Source organism: Panthera leo, chromosome C2 (genome assembly GCF_018350215.1).
Source record: "Panthera leo isolate Ple1 chromosome C2, P.leo_Ple1_pat1.1, whole genome shotgun sequence".
Lineage (NCBI taxonomy): Eukaryota > Metazoa > Chordata > Mammalia > Carnivora > Felidae > Panthera > Panthera leo.
The window spans coordinates 69,894,677-69,915,515 of NC_056687.1; the positions used below are offsets into that span (position 1 = coordinate 69,894,677).

At 39.7% G+C, this 20,839-nt stretch overlaps 2 protein-coding genes across 9 annotated transcripts in view; both read left to right on the forward strand.

The window, feature by feature from the left end:
- Positions 1 to 4,258, forward strand: part of KALRN (kalirin RhoGEF kinase) — a 598,446-nt gene extending 594,188 nt beyond the window's left edge. For 5 of the 7 annotated variants that reach the window (XM_042954425.1, XM_042954412.1, XM_042954414.1 and 2 more), the window contains 2 exons: positions 1,726 to 1,864; positions 2,447 to 4,258. In XM_042954425.1, coding sequence (XP_042810359.1) covers positions 1,726 to 1,864; positions 2,447 to 2,992 — 685 coding nt within the window. In that variant the 3' untranslated portion in view covers positions 2,993 to 4,258. The remainder of the gene's footprint in view (positions 1 to 1,725; positions 1,865 to 2,446) is intronic. The other 2 variants (XM_042954418.1, XM_042954419.1) reach the window with 1 other exon arrangement.
- Positions 4,259 to 10,821: 6,563 nt separating this feature from the next.
- UMPS (uridine monophosphate synthetase) overlaps positions 10,822 to 20,839 on the forward strand; it is a 32,850-nt gene continuing 22,832 nt past the window's right edge. For both annotated transcript variants that reach the window (XR_006207361.1, XM_042956010.1), the window contains exons 1-2: positions 10,822 to 11,051; positions 19,909 to 20,062. Coding sequence is in view for 1 of the 2 variants with exons in the window: in XM_042956010.1 (XP_042811944.1) it covers positions 10,896 to 11,051; positions 19,909 to 20,062 (310 nt within the window). In the remaining variant the exon portion in view is untranslated. The remainder of the gene's footprint in view (positions 11,052 to 19,908; positions 20,063 to 20,839) is intronic.

Below are 20,839 nucleotides of genomic sequence, written 5' to 3' on the forward strand. Positions count from 1 at the left end.
TTCTGGTCCTCACATCTTCATCTGTGAAGTCTGAAATAATCTGAAGTCTGAAATAAGTCTGAAATCTGTGAAGATTTATTTCCACTTCTCAGACTTGTTACAGGGATTAAATGAGATGAATAGTGGATTGAGCTTGTTTAGCAAATATTTATGAGTACTCCCGTGTGCCAACTGCCGTGTGGACTTGGGCCAGGGTGGAAGGAACAAAGATGGAAAGGTGTGGTTCTTGCCCTTGAGGAGCTCAAAGTCTGATGAGGAAGACCAGTCACTGAGTAAATGATTTCAGTTTCATGTGGCAAATGTTGAGAAAGAAACACACATTTTGGGGAGGGTTGTTGTGAGACCATGGAAGGGTGTTCGTTGGACTTGAGGTTTAGGAGATGAGTGGAGAGGCAGTGTCTGAGCTAAACCCTGTGCTAAAGCTTGGTAACGCTCTGACCAGAGGTCCCCCCTTGTCACTATCCAAATCCCTAGTAGAGCTTTTCTCTGCTGGGCAACTGGGGTTCTGATCCCCTAGTCTAGGGTGGAGCCTGGGTGTCTGCATGACCCAAAAGTTCTGAGAGTGAACTTAATGCTGAGGCTTTCAGGTCTCAGAGCAGTGCTGCAAGAAGTCCAGGGGTGGGGTGCATCTAACAAACCCAGTCCTACTCCACTCCACTCCACTCCACGCTAATCACTCCCACCCCACCCCTGGCAAGGCCCTAGGCTTTACCCCCATCCAGGAGAGCAGGAGAGACCAGTGGGAAGGAATAAGCTAGAGCGGAGAATGGGAGCATGGCTGGGGGTGAGGCTCAGCTGTGCTCAAAGGTTGTTTCTGCCTCTGGTTCAAGCTCCTCTGCCTGAGTATTTCCTGGGGATGTGCCTTTGACAGCCCAGTGCACATTAGAATGTCAGTGTGACATCTGGTCACTCCTTGCTAAAGAGGTCACAGGGTACCTGAAGATACTTACTATTTATTGAGCATTTACTATTTCTACTAATTATGTTTAAATGCCACATTGCCTCACCTGATTCTTGCACAACGCTCATAATGAAGTAGGTGTTATTGCTGTTGTTGTCATTCCCACTTGAAAGATGAAGAAACTCAAACACGGAGTTTAAATGTCTGGTCCCAAGCCCCCAGCCTGTAGGTGGCAGAATCAGGATTCAAATCTGGATCAGACTGGCGCCCCCCACCATGTCCTTAGTCAACAGTTTTTAAGATTGGAAACTTGCTCCAAAGGCAAAGGATCCAAAAAGGGGTCAAGAATGCCAAGGACAAACTTTGTTCACTTTCCATTTTCCCCAATGAAACATGGACAAATAAAAGCAATTTGCAAAACATATTCGGAGCGGCCTGCAGCCACCAGGTTCCAGTTAATTGGAATATTGAGGGAAAGCAACTCTCTCTTTCTTTCTCAAGACTTTCTTTTGCAATCTAATCTCTTAAGAGTGTCAGACCTTTTTCCTCGTGAGCGATTTTTAGCAACATAAAATGTGTCTTAAGGTTACACAGATTTCTTCCGTGGGGCACATCACATCTATAATTTTTTTAATTAATTAATTTTAGTTCTGAGCCTTAGAGTAACTTTGGGCTCTAACTAAAATATGCACGTGTGGCAAATAGATCTTCATTTCTAAGGGGGATAGGAGAGATTTTAGAGCTCTTGCGGATTTGTATTGTGTTACTTTTCCATTTCTTTCCAAACGTATCTCCTCTGCCTTTTCCTTCCTCCCTGCTTCCAGGATGGATGATGGCCGGCTCTTAGACTACCTTATGCATCACGATGAGCTGATGGAAGAGAAAGTAGCTTTCTATATCCGAGACATCATAGAAGCTCTGCAGTATCTTCACAACTGCAGGGTGGCCCATTTGGACATCAAGGTAATAAGAAATAGCTACCCTTGCAGGGAGATGGCTTGTTCATCATTACCCTTGAGAGATGTACATTCTAATTCATTTCATTTCCTTAGATTAGAATCCTTAGGAATAGTAAACAGAAACTGGGTTGTCACACAATTTGAGTGTGTTTCTCGTGAATTATGAGCACTCACCAGAGTCACAGTGACATCCGGGGTGAGAGAAGGTAGGGAAGCTTTTACCGCTTCATCTAACATTTTAGAAGGAAGCCAGTAAATGTCAGTTTTTTGACGGTGCTCCCAAAGAAGGCTCTGTTTTCCAAAATGAATAATTCATTCTTTTTTTCTGAATCAGTGCAGAAGTAAGGGGTGGTTGAGAAGACATGATTTTCAATGTCAAACAGCTTCTCTGAACTGCCACCCAAACTCTGAATTTAGTCTAGTTTGGAGCCCCCTGTGCGCTTTGCATGGGCAATTTCTCATGCTCTATAGGCTTTTTCAAAGAATAGCAGAACCGTGTTTGAACCACCAGAGTCGTACTGGTAGTCAAGACAAGTCAGAGAGCTGAACTTGCCTTCTCTTCTCCCTCACGCCTGGGTCTCCTCAGCCGGAAAACCTGCTCATCGACCTTCGCATTCCAGTACCTCGAGTGAAGCTCATCGACCTGGAGGATGCCGTCCAGATCTCGGGCCACTTCCACATCCACCATCTGCTGGGGAACCCCGAGTTTGCTGCCCCAGAAGTGATCCAAGGCATCCCCGTCTCTCTGGGCACAGATATCTGGAGCATCGGGGTGCTGACATATGTCATGCTGAGTGGGGTGTCCCCCTTCTTGGATGAGAGTAAAGAGGAGACATGTATCAATGTGTGCAGGGTGGACTTCAGCTTCCCGCACGAATACTTCTGTGGTGTGAGCAATGCCGCCAGAGACTTCATCAATGTGATCCTACAGGAAGACTTTCGGAGGAGGCCCACGGCAGCCACCTGCCTGCAGCATCCCTGGCTGCAGCCCCACAATGGCAGCTACTCCAAGATCCCCCTGGACACCTCCCGCCTGGCGTGCTTCATAGAACGCCGCAAGCATCAGAACGACGTGCGGCCTATCCCCAACGTCAAGAGCTACATCGTCAACCGAGTAAACCAAGGGACATAGCCATCTCCTGGCCCTTGGGGTTTCACATGGAAGTGCAGTGTGAACCAAAGCAAGACTGAATGTCTGTAAATAATTCTGTTAGTTCACTCCATGCAGTTCTCTGGATCGAGCGATGTACCTCTTAAACCTCGTCAGTGGTTATTCAGGGTCTGGGCAGCCGTAAAATTACCCTAAATCCAGGGACATTTCAGAAGGTCGTTTGGAAGAGGTAAAGATGCAAAGAGTCACCCAAAGCATTAAAGAGAGGGCCAAGGAGGACAAGGATATTAGCTGTTAGACAATTTTAATAGAGTGTTCCAAAATGAGTGGTTAACCGGGCAAACCCAAAGCTCACTGTAGTGAGTATAAAAGGTTTCTAACTCTGCTGAAATTTTAAGCAAAAAGTTCTATTTAACAGAGACATCATGTATGCCAACTATTCTGGTTTAGATTACTTAGATATAGTTTCTTAATAGGATACATATACACATACAGTAAAATATATCCCATTCAGGTTTCAGAGTTTTATAATATAGAGGTATATATGAAATCAATCATAAGTAACTTTGAGTGCTCCAGTTAAGACAGTAATTTATTTACCGAAGCATTACGTTGTTTTGACTAAGCACAATTAGATGACAAGTTTTTTAGAGCATTTTATAAATCTTGTATAGAAATCTTTTACCAGAACCCGTGCATTAAGAGAAAGCAATGTTACCCTTTTGCAGTCCGCGAATGAGAAGATTTTTCTCTCAGTCACAAGTATTTGATTAACATAGGTTCTGTATATGAAATGCTACCCCCAAATTCACTGGCAGCTCAGAGTTCATCTGGCAGGCAAGCCTGCCAGAAAAGAAGTCCAAATACAGTAAGAGTTTTGGGGTTATTTTTATGTCTACACTCGGTCTGAACTAGGTAATGAATATAACAGGTTCATACAGAAGGGCAAGTAGAAACCTTTCCTACGGTTCCTAAGAACAACGTTAACGACACTTTCTGACTTCTTCTACAGCTGTAGAAGGCAGTCCTCAGAAAGTTGGCTTGCTTTATTTCTAACCCCTTCTGGAAGCTAAGGGGTGCTTACCAAAAGGAGGCAGCCATATAGGCCTTTTAAAGGCCTGGTCCCAAGTCCTTTTTGAAGCCATGGAATAAAATCTGATATATCACTCTAACAGAGCATTGAGTTTCAACTGTGATTGCAATACCTGTCACCACTCAGCCACTGATATTTCCCTGGACCAAAAGGACTCATTGCACTTTGAGGCCAATGCTGCTTTCTGGCATGTATTCTCCACACACAGTGATTCTGAACTGCCCTTTCCCCTGCTAGTGGGGGGAAAAAAAAAAAAACAAACTTCAACCTGGGCATTTCATGGTTGTTTTCTTTCTTTGTTTTTGAGGAACAATTTTGGGTTTTTTGTGTTGGTACATGACCCACCCTTTGTTTTCTAGGATGTGTTTTAAAAGTTGCTATTATGCAAATAATATTTTAAAAATATAACTCAAGTGTTTATCCTCCAATCAGGTTTAATGGCATTGCTTCTCTCCTGTGATAGGATTGAGAAAATTAAAATCGAGCTGCACAAAAGTGCAAGCAGAGAGTTTAAGAAGGATAAATAGAATTACAAATCTGTCTAAATGAAAAAGAATGGTGGAAATGAAGCCTGAACTTTAATATATTAAAACACTTATTCCCACAGTGGAAATATAGAATTAAAAATACTCATCTGTCTTTTCCATTGGTCTCAGAGCCAACTTCCTCATCCACCCTCCACCTCATCCCATCCAAGATTATAGATTAATCAATTAGTAGAATGTACAAGCAATAAGACTAGATAGCATTTCGTATTTTTAGGATTAACCAAATACGTGGAAACTGATTCCGACTGTTATTTGGTTCCTAGTTTCGAACGGCCCTGGGTCACCGAGGTGCCCTCCCTCAGACCCTGCCCTTGACCAACCCTCTCTAGTCTTCGTTTAAACCTACATGTATATACAAATAGTATCTGATATAATATTTTAAAATTTAAAACATATTTACTAAAAAACCTTTTAGTAAACATGTCTTCATTGTGAGATCTAGCCTAAAAGAAGAAAGCCTGGTCCCTAGGGCTTCACGGGATGGAGGGCAGGTGCTGAGGATTCCAAATACCCATAAAATGTGGCTTGGCAAGGTCTGTTTCATCCACTGTGCACAGCAACTAAAGAACTCTCTGCCGAGTCCTTTTGAGTTTGTATGACCATGTAAGAGATGGGTTGAGTTTCTGCTGGAGAAGATTTGGGCCTCGGACAGTGGTGCACAGAGGGCACAGGAGAGCATTCATGAAATCATGTTGTGGGAAGGCAGCTGACAGAATGTTATAGCCAAAGGTTTTATATCAGCTTTTACATCAGAGTTGGGACAGCCCAGGTGTGGGGTTGCGTGAAATTTCCCCTCCCCGCAAGTACACATGCTGGGGAAGTGAGGAGACAGGACAAGCAGGACATAGAAATGAAAAGTAGGATGATTCTGTTAACTGGAGCCAAAGTACAATCATTAGAGTAGAATTCATTTAATAGAGGCCCCAAGAGAAAGGGTGTGTATTTTATATAGTTTGATAACGGAAGAAAACTAACAGAGAGGTTCCCTGTCTGCAAAGCCCCTGCTCACTCCCCTGCTATCCCAAGTAAGAGAGCAGTCCTGGTTCAAGATTTCTCCACAGGGCGTTGGGAATAACAAGGAAGGCTTTAACAAGGAAGCCCAGAAGGTGGGGCTGGGAAACGTACTTGAGGTTGCGCTGTGGGCAACCATGGTGAGGGACAAAGGATTAGTAACCACTTTCTTGTACCTGTTTTAGCAGATATGACTTTCTGGTAGAGAGGGGAAGAAGAGAAAATGGTCCACTTCGACCGCAGTTCTTAAAATCAAAACTTAACTGGGAATTAGTGAAAGTGAGCTTCTAGTTGAAATGGGAAAAATTAATGTTGGTGAAAGTCCTAAGTTTCTTGCTTGTTGTTTTTCATTGCATAGAGTTTTGAGGTTTGTTTTGTAAGGGTGGGATGCAGAAAGAAGAAAAGATCAGGGACAACCCGTAATAATTTTTTAAAGATACCATGATTTACTGCATCTTCTACATTTGTTTCAGATTAAATAGATTTATATCCACTTACAGCTGAATGTGGGAAAATTTTTAAGAGAAAAATTGTAATGTGGAGGTGTCCTTCAGGACTCTCACAGCCATAAACACTCGTGGGTGAGTAGAGGAAGCAGAGGAAAAGCTGGCTTCACCGCTTTGTTGTTCACAAAGCCTTTATAAATAGTAGTGCCTTTCAGAGGGGAGGTGGGGAGATAAAGAAGTTCATTGTATTTAGACTGACTGATACTGCAGCATTTTTTTTCTTTATGTTAAAATATCTTTTAAATGAAAACATCTGAATATAGGGTGAGGCCAGGAATGCTTGAGTTTCAACCTCAGCTATTCCTGATTCGTCCTTTCTTACAGAAAGTCTTTGTTTTTTTCTGTCCCAAATGTCCCCATTGTTGAAATGGGATGGGGGGGGGGGTGGAGAGGAGGGACTTTAATCTCATAGGAATGTTGGGAAAATAGCATAGTTGGGATGCCTAAAAAAACACTTTGATTTTTTTAAAGTGCTACACACTGCCAGTGCTAAGAATTTTATTGATAGTAACTTTGAACATTCCAGGTTTTCAATATCCATGTTTTAGGATACCATTTGCAAACTCGTAAGATTAAATTCTGTAATTTGATTTTAATTGGAAGTACCAGGTGCTCTTTGTCTAAATGTTATTTGGTCTTAGCCTGTAATTTCAATCATTTAAAAAGCATGTCTACAGAAAAAGGTTAGGAGACCTGATGGTCTTATGTGAATAAACTGTTTTCTCCAGTATTTCTGATGGCAGACACAGATTAGGGTGCCCTCCAAAGCAGCTGCTGCTCTCTCTTCTCAAGCTATATGCTTGGGAAACATTGACAGAGAAGAACCCAAACAGCCACTTTCCTCACTGGGAGGACAGAAGTAAGAATAAAATATTGTCTGATATCACAACTCATTTCTTCAGAATCTCACTGGCATCCACCGTAAGAAGCAAATTACATGTACAGGTGTAGAAATGAATAGAACTGTTGGATTTTAGAGGGGAAACCTTGGATTTCTCTCTCTCTCTCTCTCTCTCTCTCTCTTTTTTAAGATACTTAAGGGTTTCTGGAGTAGCATATTTGCTTTCTTATAGTCTCCATGATTTAGTGCCCAGGAGTTAGTCATTCCTGTTTGCTTGCCTATGTGAAAGAGCATGGAAATTTAGATTTGTGAGAACATGAGGGAGCAAATACGTTATAAACTAGGTGGTGGTCATTTCTGTGTATTAACTAAAACTTGGTCTCACAAATTTGATAGAGGAGGAAATATTGCAAACATAAGGGGTCTCTGCAGTAGGGCAAAAGTGCAAACTCACCACTCCCCTGTTTGGTTTTGAGGAACGTGGGCTTTATTCCTTTTTCTCCTGTGTAGCATGTCTGTGGAGTCTGGGTTAGGCTAACACTGTCTGTGGGCTTCCAGTGGATTTATTCGCATTATGATTGTTCTTAACTATTTAAAGTCTAGGGGTCATTTGGAAATTAACAATTAAACCTGGGGCAGGTTTAGAAAAGATAAAGTTCAAACATACTCCACTAAGAAAAGGGAAGCTACCGTATTAATATTTATTTTCTAAAAACTATAAGGCTCTCAGTTGTTTCATTAATTCTAGAGGATTGGAAAGAGCTGAAATTTGTGCATAGCCCTAGACATTTTGATAGGAAATATTATTCATGTGAGAAATCTATATAGAAATAGAACACAGAAATATCATAGGCTGTATCTTCTATGAAAGGCATTTCTGCATTTTTCATATGTGTAGAAGTTGGAGGAGAGGAGAAATCAATTACTCTTAAGACAAATTTTCATCTTTAAGGGTCATTTTTGGGAATCTTGAAATTAATACTCGTGAAAGCCTGAAATACTCATAGGCTATTGTGTTTTGTCAGCCTGTTTGTTGGGAGATTCTAAAATGTGGTCAGATTTAGTTTTATTCAAATGATTGAGATTAATTGTTTATTCAGATGCCTGTTATTTCAGAGGGTGAGGATAGCTGAGAAAAAGGTGGGTAGTGGGAAAACAGTGCAAATAAAATTTAACAAGCTAATTTGCTAGCCCAGGGATAGCTAGCATTAAGAGTTCCATCAATGCCTGACTTCTATCAAGAGATGAATCCACATCGTGGAGTATTATGGGGACTGTTACCATGCTCTCAGAGACTGTGGTTATGAAGTTAACAAAACATATATCTCCTCTTACTAACTTAAGCCATATCTGTCATCTCTGTGTCTGATTTTTTTGACCCTGGTGCTTTTACTTCTGTTTCTGCCAAACTCCAGCCTGCTCTATGGGGAAGGTGAGTAAAACCAGTAGTTAGGACCAATGTGAAGACTGTGAAAAACACTAAACATACCCGTCAGAATGAGATCCTAGTCAGAAAACAGTAGTGAGCAAAGTGCAAACTGTTGGAATATAAGGATATATGTACATCTGTACATGTATATAGTGTATAATATGTATGTATATGTTATTGCTCATATGCAGAAATCTATCCAGTTGAAGACAGCCCAGGTCAGTCAGTTTTTCTACTGGAAAACCACTTAGAGCCATTCAAAACCATTAGGGCTGATGGGTGGAGTTAGGGTCTACTCATTTGGGAATTACTTGCTGTCCTTTAAAGTCCACAGAGCCAAGTGAACAAAGCCTGAAACATAATGGGGCCATCATTTAGGTTATCTGTTTACCTGGGGTCAGGAGTATCTTTATATTTGAATTATTAATAGTTGGTTTGCAAACTGCATAGGTACCTCTTGGTTTTGAGTGACCCATCCCCACCAAGTCTTTTGAGAGTTTGGGGTGGCTTCTCTGGCCCTTGAGATCAAGGGCCTTATCCATAAGTGGATAGGTTTCCCCATAGGGACCATTACACATATACATATAAGTACATACTTCCATCAGGCTTGTAACAATTGATTTAAAACCACTCCACAGTATTGATAAATAGCTCTATATTTTCAAGGTGCAGAAGACTTCCACAGCCTTAATTATTTCAGTGTCTTGCTGGTCTGCCTTAAGTGTATCTTCTGGGTTTTTGGTTGTCTTATTATTTTTAAAATTTTCTGCAGTTCATTTTGTATGCACACAATGTCGTTTTGTAAAGGTAGGTTGTAAATATTTTATTTGTAAGTCAAAATCACTCACGTGTAATGTTGTAAAGTGATGACCTTCTGTCTTGTTATTACTACAGTAAATGTTATAAGTCATGGATGAAACTTCAAAATGTACATCTCACAAGTTATGCATTCCTATAAATACACTATACTAAAGATATTATTTCTGGTGGTCTTTTTCTTTTCTTTCTAATTAAAACCATTGTTCAAAGGAAAGAGTAATTTTTTTTCTCTTTCCCAAATATATGAAAGCCTTTGACAAGATGAAAATATCACATTATTATTACAACACTTTTTGCCCAGCATTTTGGAAAGAAAGCAACAATTTTGCAGCCTGGAGAAGTATCCTAAGGCATTTCCCTACCTCCCCCCCCCCCCAGAAAAAAAGGAAAAAAGAAAAAAAAGTCAAGTAAATCTCAGGTGTGTGTTGTTAACTTCAGCCTTGTGTTCCAAATGCCAACTTTCTTAGAAAATTGTCAGGCCTTCTGAGCTGGATCTCAGAAATTTGTGCTGCTGAATCATGGTCTGCTCTCAGAATCTGGATTAGCTGATACAGACATGAACAGGTCTGGGTGAGCCACCCAAGGTTAAGTGAGGCTAGCTAAAGTATTACAGATCAAGTGTTTTGATTAGCTTACTTTGCCAACAAGAACAAAACTGTTATAAACATTTGGCTTTTCATCAAAATTTTACTGTATTTATTTGAAATGAGAAACAACTCTCAAAAGCATGGGTTCTTCATACTGGATGGTCAGCACAATCTCTTCAGAGAACATACAGACATTAGAAATATTGAAATATAGAAATGAAATCAGAATCACTTTAATGAGTAACCATCATGAGCCCTATGGTTTTAAGGGTTATTTCCCTTAAAGTACTGCCTTCTACACATAATGGGAATTCCCCCACATTCAGAGATTTAGTTGTAAGGACCAAATACGCTTGCATTTTCAGATTGGCAAGATTATCCTCCTGGATAACCTTGATACGGAGCAATTTATCCTCCTCTCTTCTCCTCCCTCCCTTCCACATCTGCTGTACCCTTACAACGCGCCAAGCAGCTGAGCTATTCTAACAGGAATTAACACAAGTCCTCCTCCAGGACACAGTTCCGACAGAAGAGGTAATAAACAATTACCTAAGAGCTTTATGGTCCCATGTACGAATTGCTATGACATTGTCATGTGCCAGATGCCATGAAGTTAACAAGAATTAAGACGTATCCCTGTCTTCGAGAGCTTTCAGTCTATTTGGAGAAACCAGGGTCGAGGCAGGGATAGGTACGCGGAGGGAGGGAGGCGGGAATCATGGCTAACATTGGCGATTAACGACAGGCTCAGCCAGGAAGTAGATTAATTAAGGGGCCATTGCGCTACAAAGTGGGCAGGATTTACACAAACTCTCTAGAGAGCCTTGGCTTTATGACTCGGGAGTCAATCTAGGTATTCGGAACTTTGAACTCCAGCGACCCGATCCAGAGGCAGCCAGCAGAAGCAGAAGCCACTGCATCCACCTCGCTTCCACCACAAGACAGCCCGCGCTACTTTTAGACTGGCAGAGATGCGCCGTGACCGCCGGAAGTCAGGGAGGAAGAGGCGGGGCTTTCTCGGGTGACGGTATCGGGGCGCCGCAGGCCTGGCGCGCTTTGGAGTTTAGAATAGGACCGGGAGCGCGTGGCCATGGCAGCCCAAGAAGCGGATTTGGAGTCGTTGGTAACGGGTTTGTACGACGTGCAGGCTTTTAAATTTGGGAACTTCGTACTGAAGAGCGGGCTCTCTTCCCCCGTTTACATTGATCTGCGCGGCATCGTGTCTCGACCACGTCTTCTCAGTCAGGTGCCAGCCGGGGAAAGGGGAAGAACGGGGCTGGGTGGTCGGAATGGGGACCTGGAGGTGGAGAGGGTGAAGGAGTTGGACTGTGGATGAGAGCAAGAAAGCCGAACAGGCAGCCGACACTACTTACTGTCGGCTTGGGGAGTCGATTTGAGAAGCCCAGAGACCAGGCACTGTTAGGCTTTTGCGGAATGTTGATGCAAAATGAGCAAACCTTTCTTAAATTTTAAAGGAAAAGAGTTTTATTCGGACCCAAGTTAGCCGCTCTGTATACAGTCTTCACAAAGAGAGAGCTCCAGGGAAGGAACATTTGGTGCAGGGTTATACATTTTTTCTTTTTTACACAAAGAGTTAGGAATTACCATGGCCAAAGGCATTTCAGAAAGTTACAGATTTAATCTTAGGTTTTTAGTATGTAGAAGGTTGTATGACTTTAATCTTATAGGAACCTAGGAACCAGGGAGGTTTGTAAGCTTTTTTTCCCCCCCTCATGAAGCAGATGTACAAGGTGTGCTTTGGGCAGAAATAGAGCCCATGCGGTGAGGATTTGCTTCCCTGGGAGCCCAGAAGCAGGGCCCACAAACAGGAAAAATTGTTTCCTTTATTTTATCAGGATGTAGAATGCAGCCTGCTCCTTGACACGCTTGCTTTGACACGTGCTTTGCAAGAGAGTCAGGAAGCCCAATTTGGGGCACTGTCCATATGTAGCCCTGAGAAAACTAGATGTGGGGATAGAGGAAAAGATGGGTGGGGGAAGAATTTTTGGAAGGGCTTAAATATTTGGAAGGACTGTTGCTTAGAAAGGAGGATTTGATTTTGCACTTTGTGGCCAGGAGGGAGAATGAAGGCCAAAGGATGGCGTTTCGTGGAAGCACTTTTTTGGTCAATATAAGGAAAAACTGTACAAATTAGAGGTTTCTAGCACAGTGCTTCTCAATCTCTGAGTATATTTGAATCACCTGGGAATTTTGTTAAACTGTGTAATCTGATTCAGTAGATCTAAGGCAGGGCCTGAGGTTATGTCTTTCTAACAAGCTGTCGGCCAAAGCTGCTGACCACACTGAGTAGAAGGGTTTGTCCTGTCCGTTAGAGTTGCTACTAGCCTCATCTGAATACTGAACATTACGAATTTTAAAGTTGAAATAGTCACATGTGGCTAGTGTCCCATTGGACAGTGCAGATGTAGAACATTTCCGTCCTCACGGCAGTTCAGTCAAGAAGACACATATATTTCCTCCACCGCCTAAGGGTTTATTCTCATCCTTTGGGAACCCTATTTTGTGAGGTTATTTATTATACAAAGGATTGAAGCACTAGTTGAAGTGGGTTGGTCTATTCTCACCGTCCAGAATCATACTATGGTACATCTGTCTCAGTCCTGAGAAGGTAAATGACTAGGGAATCTTCTAATGAAAATTTGGCTTAGGTTTTATCAAGTCAGTTAGTTGATGACTAAAAATTGCTTTTTGATACTAGATCTTAGTGTGCATGTGTGATTTTTGGTAGTTAACTCAGGAATTGAAAACGTTGAGAAACCTGGCTGTAATGGAACTCCTTTCGTATCTACTTAGTTATGCGAACAGTATGTCTCAATATTTATACCCCCCAAAAACCCGATTGAATTTACACTGAACTCTGACTTCCTGGTTGTAATACTTAGCGTAAGTAAATACATAAACAGATGAGGGGGTACCATTCCTCTCACTAAGAGAGAAGTATTTCCAAAATAATCCATTTTTCTGCTTCTATCAAAATTTGCAAATTTTTATGTTTTAATTAATTTCATGTTTGTAGTAATTGTAATAATACATAACAGTTTTCAACACTTAAGGGGTTTATGGTCATAGGAATTGTTTTAATTTACAGTTTTAAATTTGAATTTCTATACATTTTTGTCGTGGAGAAATATGATAGAATGATCACTAAAAGTTTTCCAAGTATAAACTTAATTACATTAGAATAAAATTCTGTGCACAGTGGAATGAAAAGGAGTTCCAAAAATGTAAAATTTTCCACCTTTCTTACTGCAGCATTTTCATATTTTTTAAAAAGGAGATGTTCAGTATCAAATCACTACAGCATTTGCATCCTATTGTGTTCACTTTTAAAAGAGTGACATAACAGTTCTAGGAAAACATAATTTTTTAGTACTCCAGAAATTATATCTTTTGCAACTTAAAAATATTCACGGAATTTTCAAATCTTTAGAAGTATAGGTGCAAAAAATTTTGAAGACCTAATCTAGTTCACTAAGCAATTTGTGAGTGATTGTTTGCTTTCCTTTTTTTTAAAAAATAAGGTGGATGAGAGTGTGCATTCTCGCATTAAAATGTGATGATTTATGTGGCAAAGGATATTATAGTACTTCACACAGTAGGCACTGTACTTATGAAACTTTTTCTTTTTTTAACATTTTGGTATGTAAGCTTCCTGTTTTGTTTTTTTTTTTTTCCTTCAGTATTATTGACTATAAACTCTATGCTGTTCATTACATCTCCATGACTTATTTATAACTGGAAGTTTTTGTCATTTAATCCCCTTCATGTATTTCACCGGCTCCCCCCAAACCCTCCCAACTAATAACTGATAGTTACTTAGTTTGTTATCTGTGTCAGTGATTCTGTTTGTTTTGTGTATTCATTTTGTTTTTTAGATTCCACATGTAGATGAAATCATATGGTATTGCTCTTTCTCTGTCTTGTTTAACTTAGCACAGTAAATACCCTCTAGGTCCATCCATGTTGTTGTAAATGGCAAGATTTCATTCTTTTTTTATGGTTGAACGATATTCCATTGTGTATATGTGTGTATTGTGTATATATGTGTGTGTATACACATACACCACATCTTTATCCATTTATCTACTGATAGACACGAAGGCTGCTTCCACATCTTGGCTATTGTAAGTAATGCTGCGGTGAACATAGGGGTGCATGTATCTCTTCGAATTGAAGTTTTTGTTTTCTTCACATAACTACCTAAAAGCAGAATTGCTGGATCATATGATACGTCTATGTTTAATTTTTTAAGAATCCCCATACAGTTTTCCATACTGCCTGTACCATTTTGCATTCCCACCAACAGTGTATGAGGGTTCCCTTTTCTCCATATCCTTAAGGACACTTGTTATTTCTTGTGTTTTTGATAACAGCCAACCTGACATGTATGAGGTGATACTTCATTGTAGTTTTCATTTGTCTTTCCCTGTTTTCATGTGCCTGTTGGCCATCTGTATGTTTTTGGAAAAATGTCTTTTCAAGTTTGTGCCTCTTTAAAAAATGTTTTTATATTGTGTAAGTTCTTTATATATTTTGGACATTAACCCCATATTGGATATATGATTTGCAAATATCTTCTCACACTAAGTAGATTGCCTTTTCATTTTGTTGATAATTTCCTTCACTGCACAAAAGCTTTTTAGTTTGATGTAGTCCCATTTGCTTATTTTAGCTTTTCTTGGCCTTGGCCTGAGGAGACTGGTCCGATTACTAGGGGCACCTGGGTGGCTCCGTTGGTTAAGTATCTGACTCTTGATATCTGCTCAGGTCATTATCTTGGGCTCTGCACTTACAGTGCGGAGCCTGCTTGGGATTCTCTCTCCCTCTCTCCCTCTCTCCCTCTCTCCCTCTCTCCCTCCCTCCCTCCCTCTCTCCCTCTCTCCCTCCCTCCCTCCCTCTCTCCCTCTCTCCCTCTCTCCCTCTCTCCCTCTCTCCCTCTCCCCCTCTCCCTCCCTGCCTCTCCCTCTCCCTCCCTGCCTCTCCCTCTCCCTCCCTGCCTCTCCCTCTCCCTCCCTGCCTCTCCCTCTCCCTCCCTGCCTCTCCCTCTCCCTCCCTGCCTCTCCCTCTCCCTCCCTGCCTCTCCCTCTCCCTCCCTGCCTCTCCCTCTCCCTCCCTGCCTCTCCCTCTCCCTCCCTGCCTCTCCCTCTCCCTCTCCCTCCCTGCCTCTCCCTCTCCCTCCCTGCCTCTCCCTCTCCCTCCCTGCTTCTCCCTCTGCCTCTCCCTCCATCTCCCTCTGCCTTCCTCTGTCTGCCCCTTTCCTGCTCACCCTCTCCCAAAGTAAATAAACATTAAAATACATTAGTAAGGCCAGTGTTAAAGAGCTTAATTGATTTTGAAGTGTAATTGACGTACATTATATTAGTTTCAGGTGTTCAACATAATGATTGGATATTTGCATGTATTGTTAAATGATCACAGTAAGCCTAATTAGTGTCTTTCACCACACATAATTTTCTTCCTAATTGAAGTTGAAAGATTAGTATCAGGTAAACAACATACTGATTCCACATTTAAATACATTATGAATAGCTTACCATGGTAAGTGTAGTTACCAACTGTTGCCTTACAAAATTAATGAAATATCATTTATTATATTCTCTATGCTGTACTTTACACCCCCATGACTTATTTATGTTCTAACTGGAAGTTTGTATCACTTAATTCCCTTCACCTGTATTTCCCATAGCCCTATCCCCTTCTCTGCAACAAACAGTTCACATTCTGTATTTATGAGTCTGTTTTGTTTTGCTTTTTAGATTCCATATATAAGTGAAATCATATGGGTTTTTGTCTTTCTCTGTCTAGCTTCACTTTGCATAACACGCTCTAGGTCCATCCATGTTATCACAGATGGCAAGATTTCATTCTTTTTTTAGGGCTGAGTAATATGCTGTTGTGCATATATACAACATCTTTATCCATCTATCAGTGGACACTTAGGTTGCTTCTATATCTTATCTATTGTAAATAATGTTGGGGTGCATTTTCTTTTCAAATTAGTGTTTTCATTTTCTTCAGGTAAGTACCCAGAAGTGGAATTACTGGATTGTATAGCATTTCTGTTTATAATTTTTTGATGAACTTCCATACTGTTTTCCGAGTGGTTGCCGCAGTTTACATTCCTACCAACGTTGCATTGCACGACATTGCACGAGGGTTCCCTTTTTCTCCCTATTGTCTCCAACTGTTGTTTCTTGTCTCTTTGATAGAGGCATTCTGACAGATGTGAGGTAATCTTCTCATTGTGGTTTTGATTTGTATTTCCTTGATTAATGATGTTGAGCATCTTTTCACTTGCCTGTCGGCCATCTGTATGTCTTCCTTGAAAAAATGTGTATTTGGGTCCCCTGCCCATTTTCTAATTGGATTGTTTGTTTTGTTGGTGTTGTGTTGTAGGAGTTCTTTATATAGTTTGGATATTAACCGTTTATTGGATATATCACTTGCAGTTATCCTCTCTGATCAGTAGGTTTCCTTTTTGCTTTGTTGATGGTTTTATTTGCTGTGCAAAAAGCTTTTTATTTTGATGTATTCCCAGTTGTTTATTTTTGTTTTTGTTGCCTTTGCCTGAAGAGACAGATCAAAAAAATATTGCATAAAAATTAAATCTTTAAAAGGAAAAAAAGGGGGGTCCTGGCTTGCTCATTCTATAGAGCATGTGACTCTTGATCTTGAGTTTGAGCCCCATGTTGGGTGTACAAATTGCTTAAAATCTTAAAAAAAAAAAAAAAAAAAAAAGACATTGCTAAAACTCTTGTCCAAGAGCTTATTGCCGCTGTTTTGTTTTAGGAGCTTTATGGTTTCAGGTCTTACATTTAGGTCTTTAATTCATTTTGAGTTTATGTATGGTGTGAGAAAGCAGTCTAGTTTAGTTCTTTTGCCTGTAGCTGTCCAGTTTTCCCAACAGCATATATTGAAGAGACTGTCTGTCCTCCACTGTATATGCTTTCCTCCTTTGTTGTGGATTAATTGATCATATATGATTGGGTTTATTTCCAGGCTCTCAGTTCCACTGACCTGTGTATCCACTTTTGGGCCAGTACCTTACTGTTTTGGTTACTTTAGCTTTGTACGATAGTTTCAAGTCTGGGATTGTGATGTCTCTAGATTTGTTCTCCTTTCTCAAGATTTCTCTGGCTATGCAGGAGTCTTTTGTGGTTCCATACATATTTTAGGATTATTTATTCTAGTTCTGTGAAAAATGCTGTTGGGATTTTGGTAGCGATTTCACTGAATCTACAGTTCCCTTCGAGGAGTATGGACCTTTTAGCAAGAATTAATATTGCTAATCCATGAACATAATATATCTTTTCATTTATTTGTGTCATCTTCAATTTCTTTTCATCAGAGTCTTACGGTTTTCAGTGTACACCTTTCACCTTCTTGGTTAAATTTATTCCTAGGTATTTAATTCTTTTTGATGCGATTGTAAGTGGGATTGTTTTCTTGATTTCTCTTGTGTATAGAAACACCACAGCTATCTATATATTGCTTTTGTATCCTTCAACTTTACTGAATTCACTTATTCTAATAGTTTTTTTGGTGGAGTCCTTAGGTTTTTTTCCTTTTTTAAAAATTTTTACTTGAAGTATGGTTGACATATTAGTTTCGGGTAGACAGCATAGTGATTTGACAGTTATATGCATTGTGAAATGTACACCACAGTAAGTGTAGTTACCATCTGTCACTGCACAAAGTTCTTATGATATTATTCATTGTATTCTCTGTTCTGTACTTTTCTTCCCAGTGACATTTATTTTAAACCCTCAATTCCCTTCAGCTATTTCTCCTACCCCCCCACCCCACTCTGCTCTGGTAACCAACAGTTATCTATATTTATAAGTCTTTTTCTTTTTTTTTTTTAATTGTAATATAGTTGTCACACAACTATAGTTTCAGGTGTACATCACAGTGATTGAACAACTCTACTTTCTGCTGTGCTCACCGCAAATGTAGCTACCATCTGTCACTATTCCCTACCTGTACCTTTAATTCCCATAATTTATTCAGTCCATAACTGGAAACCCGTATTTCCCACCCCCGCTTCACCCACTTTGCTCATCTCTCCGCCCTCCTCCCCTCTGGCAACAACCAGTTCCTTCTCTGTTTTTGTGGGTCCGTTTCTGCTTTTTTGTTTGTTCTTTTATTTTTTACATTCCACATATAAGTGAAATCCTATGGTATTTGTCTTTGACTTACTTCATTTAGCATCATACCTTCTAGGTCCATCTGTATTATCATGAATGGCAAGATTTTATTCTTTTTTTATGTCTGAGTAATATTCCATATGTATATATACCAAATCTTCTTTATCCATTCATCTATTGATGGACACTTGGGCTGCTTCCATATCTTGGCTATTGTAAATAATGCTGCCGTAAATATAAGGGTGCATATATCTTTTCAAATTAGCGTTTTGGTTTTTTTTTTTTTTTTAATAAATACTCCAAAGTGAAATTGCTAGATCATATGGTAGTTCTATTTTTAATTTTTTGAGGAATGTCCATACTGCTTTCCATAGTGTTTGTACCAGTTTACATTCCCACCACCAGGACACAAGGGTTCCCTTTTCTTCACATCCTTGCTGACACTTTTTATTCTTGTCCTTTTGGTGACAAGCCATTCTAACAGGTGTGAAGTGTACCTCACTGTGGTTTGGATTTGCATTTCCTTGTGGCTTAGTAATGTTGAGCATCTTTTCATGTATGAGTTGGCCATTTGTGTTCTCTAGAGAGAAGTGTGTTTGAATCCTCTGCCCATGTTTTAATTGGATTGATTGTTTTTTGCTATTGAGGTATGTGAGTTCTTTATATATTTTGGATATTAGCCCCATAGCAGATAAATGATCTGCAAATACTTTCTCCCATCTAGTAGGTTCTTCATTTTGTTGGTGGTTTCCTTTGCTGTGCAGAAGCTTTTTAGTTAGATGTGGTCCCACTTGTTTACTTTTGCTTTTGTTGCCTTTGCTTTTGGTGTCAAATCCAAAAAATCATTGCCAAGATCTATGTCAGGGAACTTACTGCCCATTTTTTTCTAGGAGTTTTTATGGTTTCAGGTCTTACATTCAAGTCTAATCCATTTTGTGTTATTTTTGTGTATGGTGTAAGATAGTGGTCCAGTTTCATTCTTTTGCATGTGGCTGTCCACCTTTCCCGACACCATTTTTTGAAGAGATTGTCCTTTTCCCATTGTATATTCTTGGCTCCTTTGCCATAAATTAATTGACCACATAACTATAGGTTTATTTCTGGGCTCTGTTCTGTTCCATTGATCTATGTGTCTGTTTTTATGCCAGTACCACATTCTTGATTACTCTAGCAGCTTTGTAGTATAGTCTGAAGTCAGGGAGTATGATGTTTTCAGCTTCATCTTTCTTAAGATTGCTTTGATTGTTTGGTGCTTTTGGGGTTCCATTCACATTTTAGTATCGTTTGTTCTATTTCTATAAAAAATGCCATTGGAATTTTAATAGGGATTGCATTATATCTGCTTTGGGTAGTGTGGACATTGACAATTCATAAGTAAGGAATACTATTGCATTTATTTCTGTCTTCACTTTCTTGCACCACTGTTTTACAGTTTTCAATTTACAGGTCTTTGATCTTGGTTAAATTTATTCCTGGGTATTTGATTCTTTTTGATGCAAATTAAACAGTATTGTTCTCTTAATTTCTTTTATGAAACTTTTCACTGAAGACTTCTTTCAGGCAGAAAATGTAGCTAGCAGGTTATAGAAAGGTTTAGATAATCAACTCATAATGGATTACTAAGGGAAACTGGGAGGACTGGGAACCCTTCTTGGTCTTTGGGGTCAACATCAGAGCCTTCCCTAACACATACCATGTTGCCCTCAGAGTAGACCCTGAGTCGTCTAGACAAGTGGGTTCATTCTTGTGTTTTCATATTTGTAAACTGGGATTTATAGAGAGGGAACCATTTAACAAAAAGGCATACATATTTTTCTGATCAAGTTTGAGGATATCCCCTATGGGGTTATTACTGTCTTTAATGTTCTGTTAACATGATTTATATACCATTCAAGATAACAATAATATATAGTTTACGTGTTCATTTTCTTACAGGTTGCAGAAATTTTATTCCAAACTGCCCAAAATGCGGGAATCAATTTTGACACTGTGTGTGGAGTACCTTATACAGCTTTACCATTGGCTACAGTTATCTGTTCAACCAATCAAATTCCAATGCTTATTAGAAGGAAAGAATCAAAGGATTATGGTAAAATAAAAGTAGTATAAACTTTAAGTTGATATGTAACCTAATAATAGAATTTTTTCATCTTCTGGGCACTGATGTTTTACCAAAGTCACCTTGAATATTCTTCATATGAAGGTCCTTTAGAATTGGTTAACTATTACTGTAAATCACCTTCCTTTCCTTTAGATTCTAGGGGTGAAATGTTTTGTATTGACTTAACAATTTAAAAAAAAAATGCTTGTTTTGCCCCGCATATATGAAACCCAACATTTTTAACCAGTCCTTCCCTTACCAGCAGAATGTTCTAAGAGATTGTACTTTCCTAATATGTTTGTTTATAATTTAAACTGCATAAAGAGAAATGCCACATAAAATTCTCTAAATGAAGATATTTTTTTCATGAGTCCTTGGCAGGAGGTTATCAGGTGTGTGTTTTATACATATGAGCTTGCTTTAAAAACAAAACAATCTAGGGATGCCTGGCTGGCTCATTTGGGAGAGCATGAGACTCCTCATCTTGGGGTCTTGAGTTTGAGCCCCATGTTGGGTATAGAGATTACTAAAGAAAATAAATCAATCTAAAAATATTGGAACTGACTTCATATTTTTTCCTATTTGATTACATTAAGGAATTAATAGGTCTTTTTGTGTTATGTTGGTGTGATAGTGTTTTTAATAGAGTCCTTACCTTTTACAAGCTGCATTTTAAATTTTTTTATGATGAAAATCATATGATATCTGGAGTTTGCTTCTAAAAATTGTGGAGGGAGGGAAGGGGGGGTGGGGATGTAGCTGAAA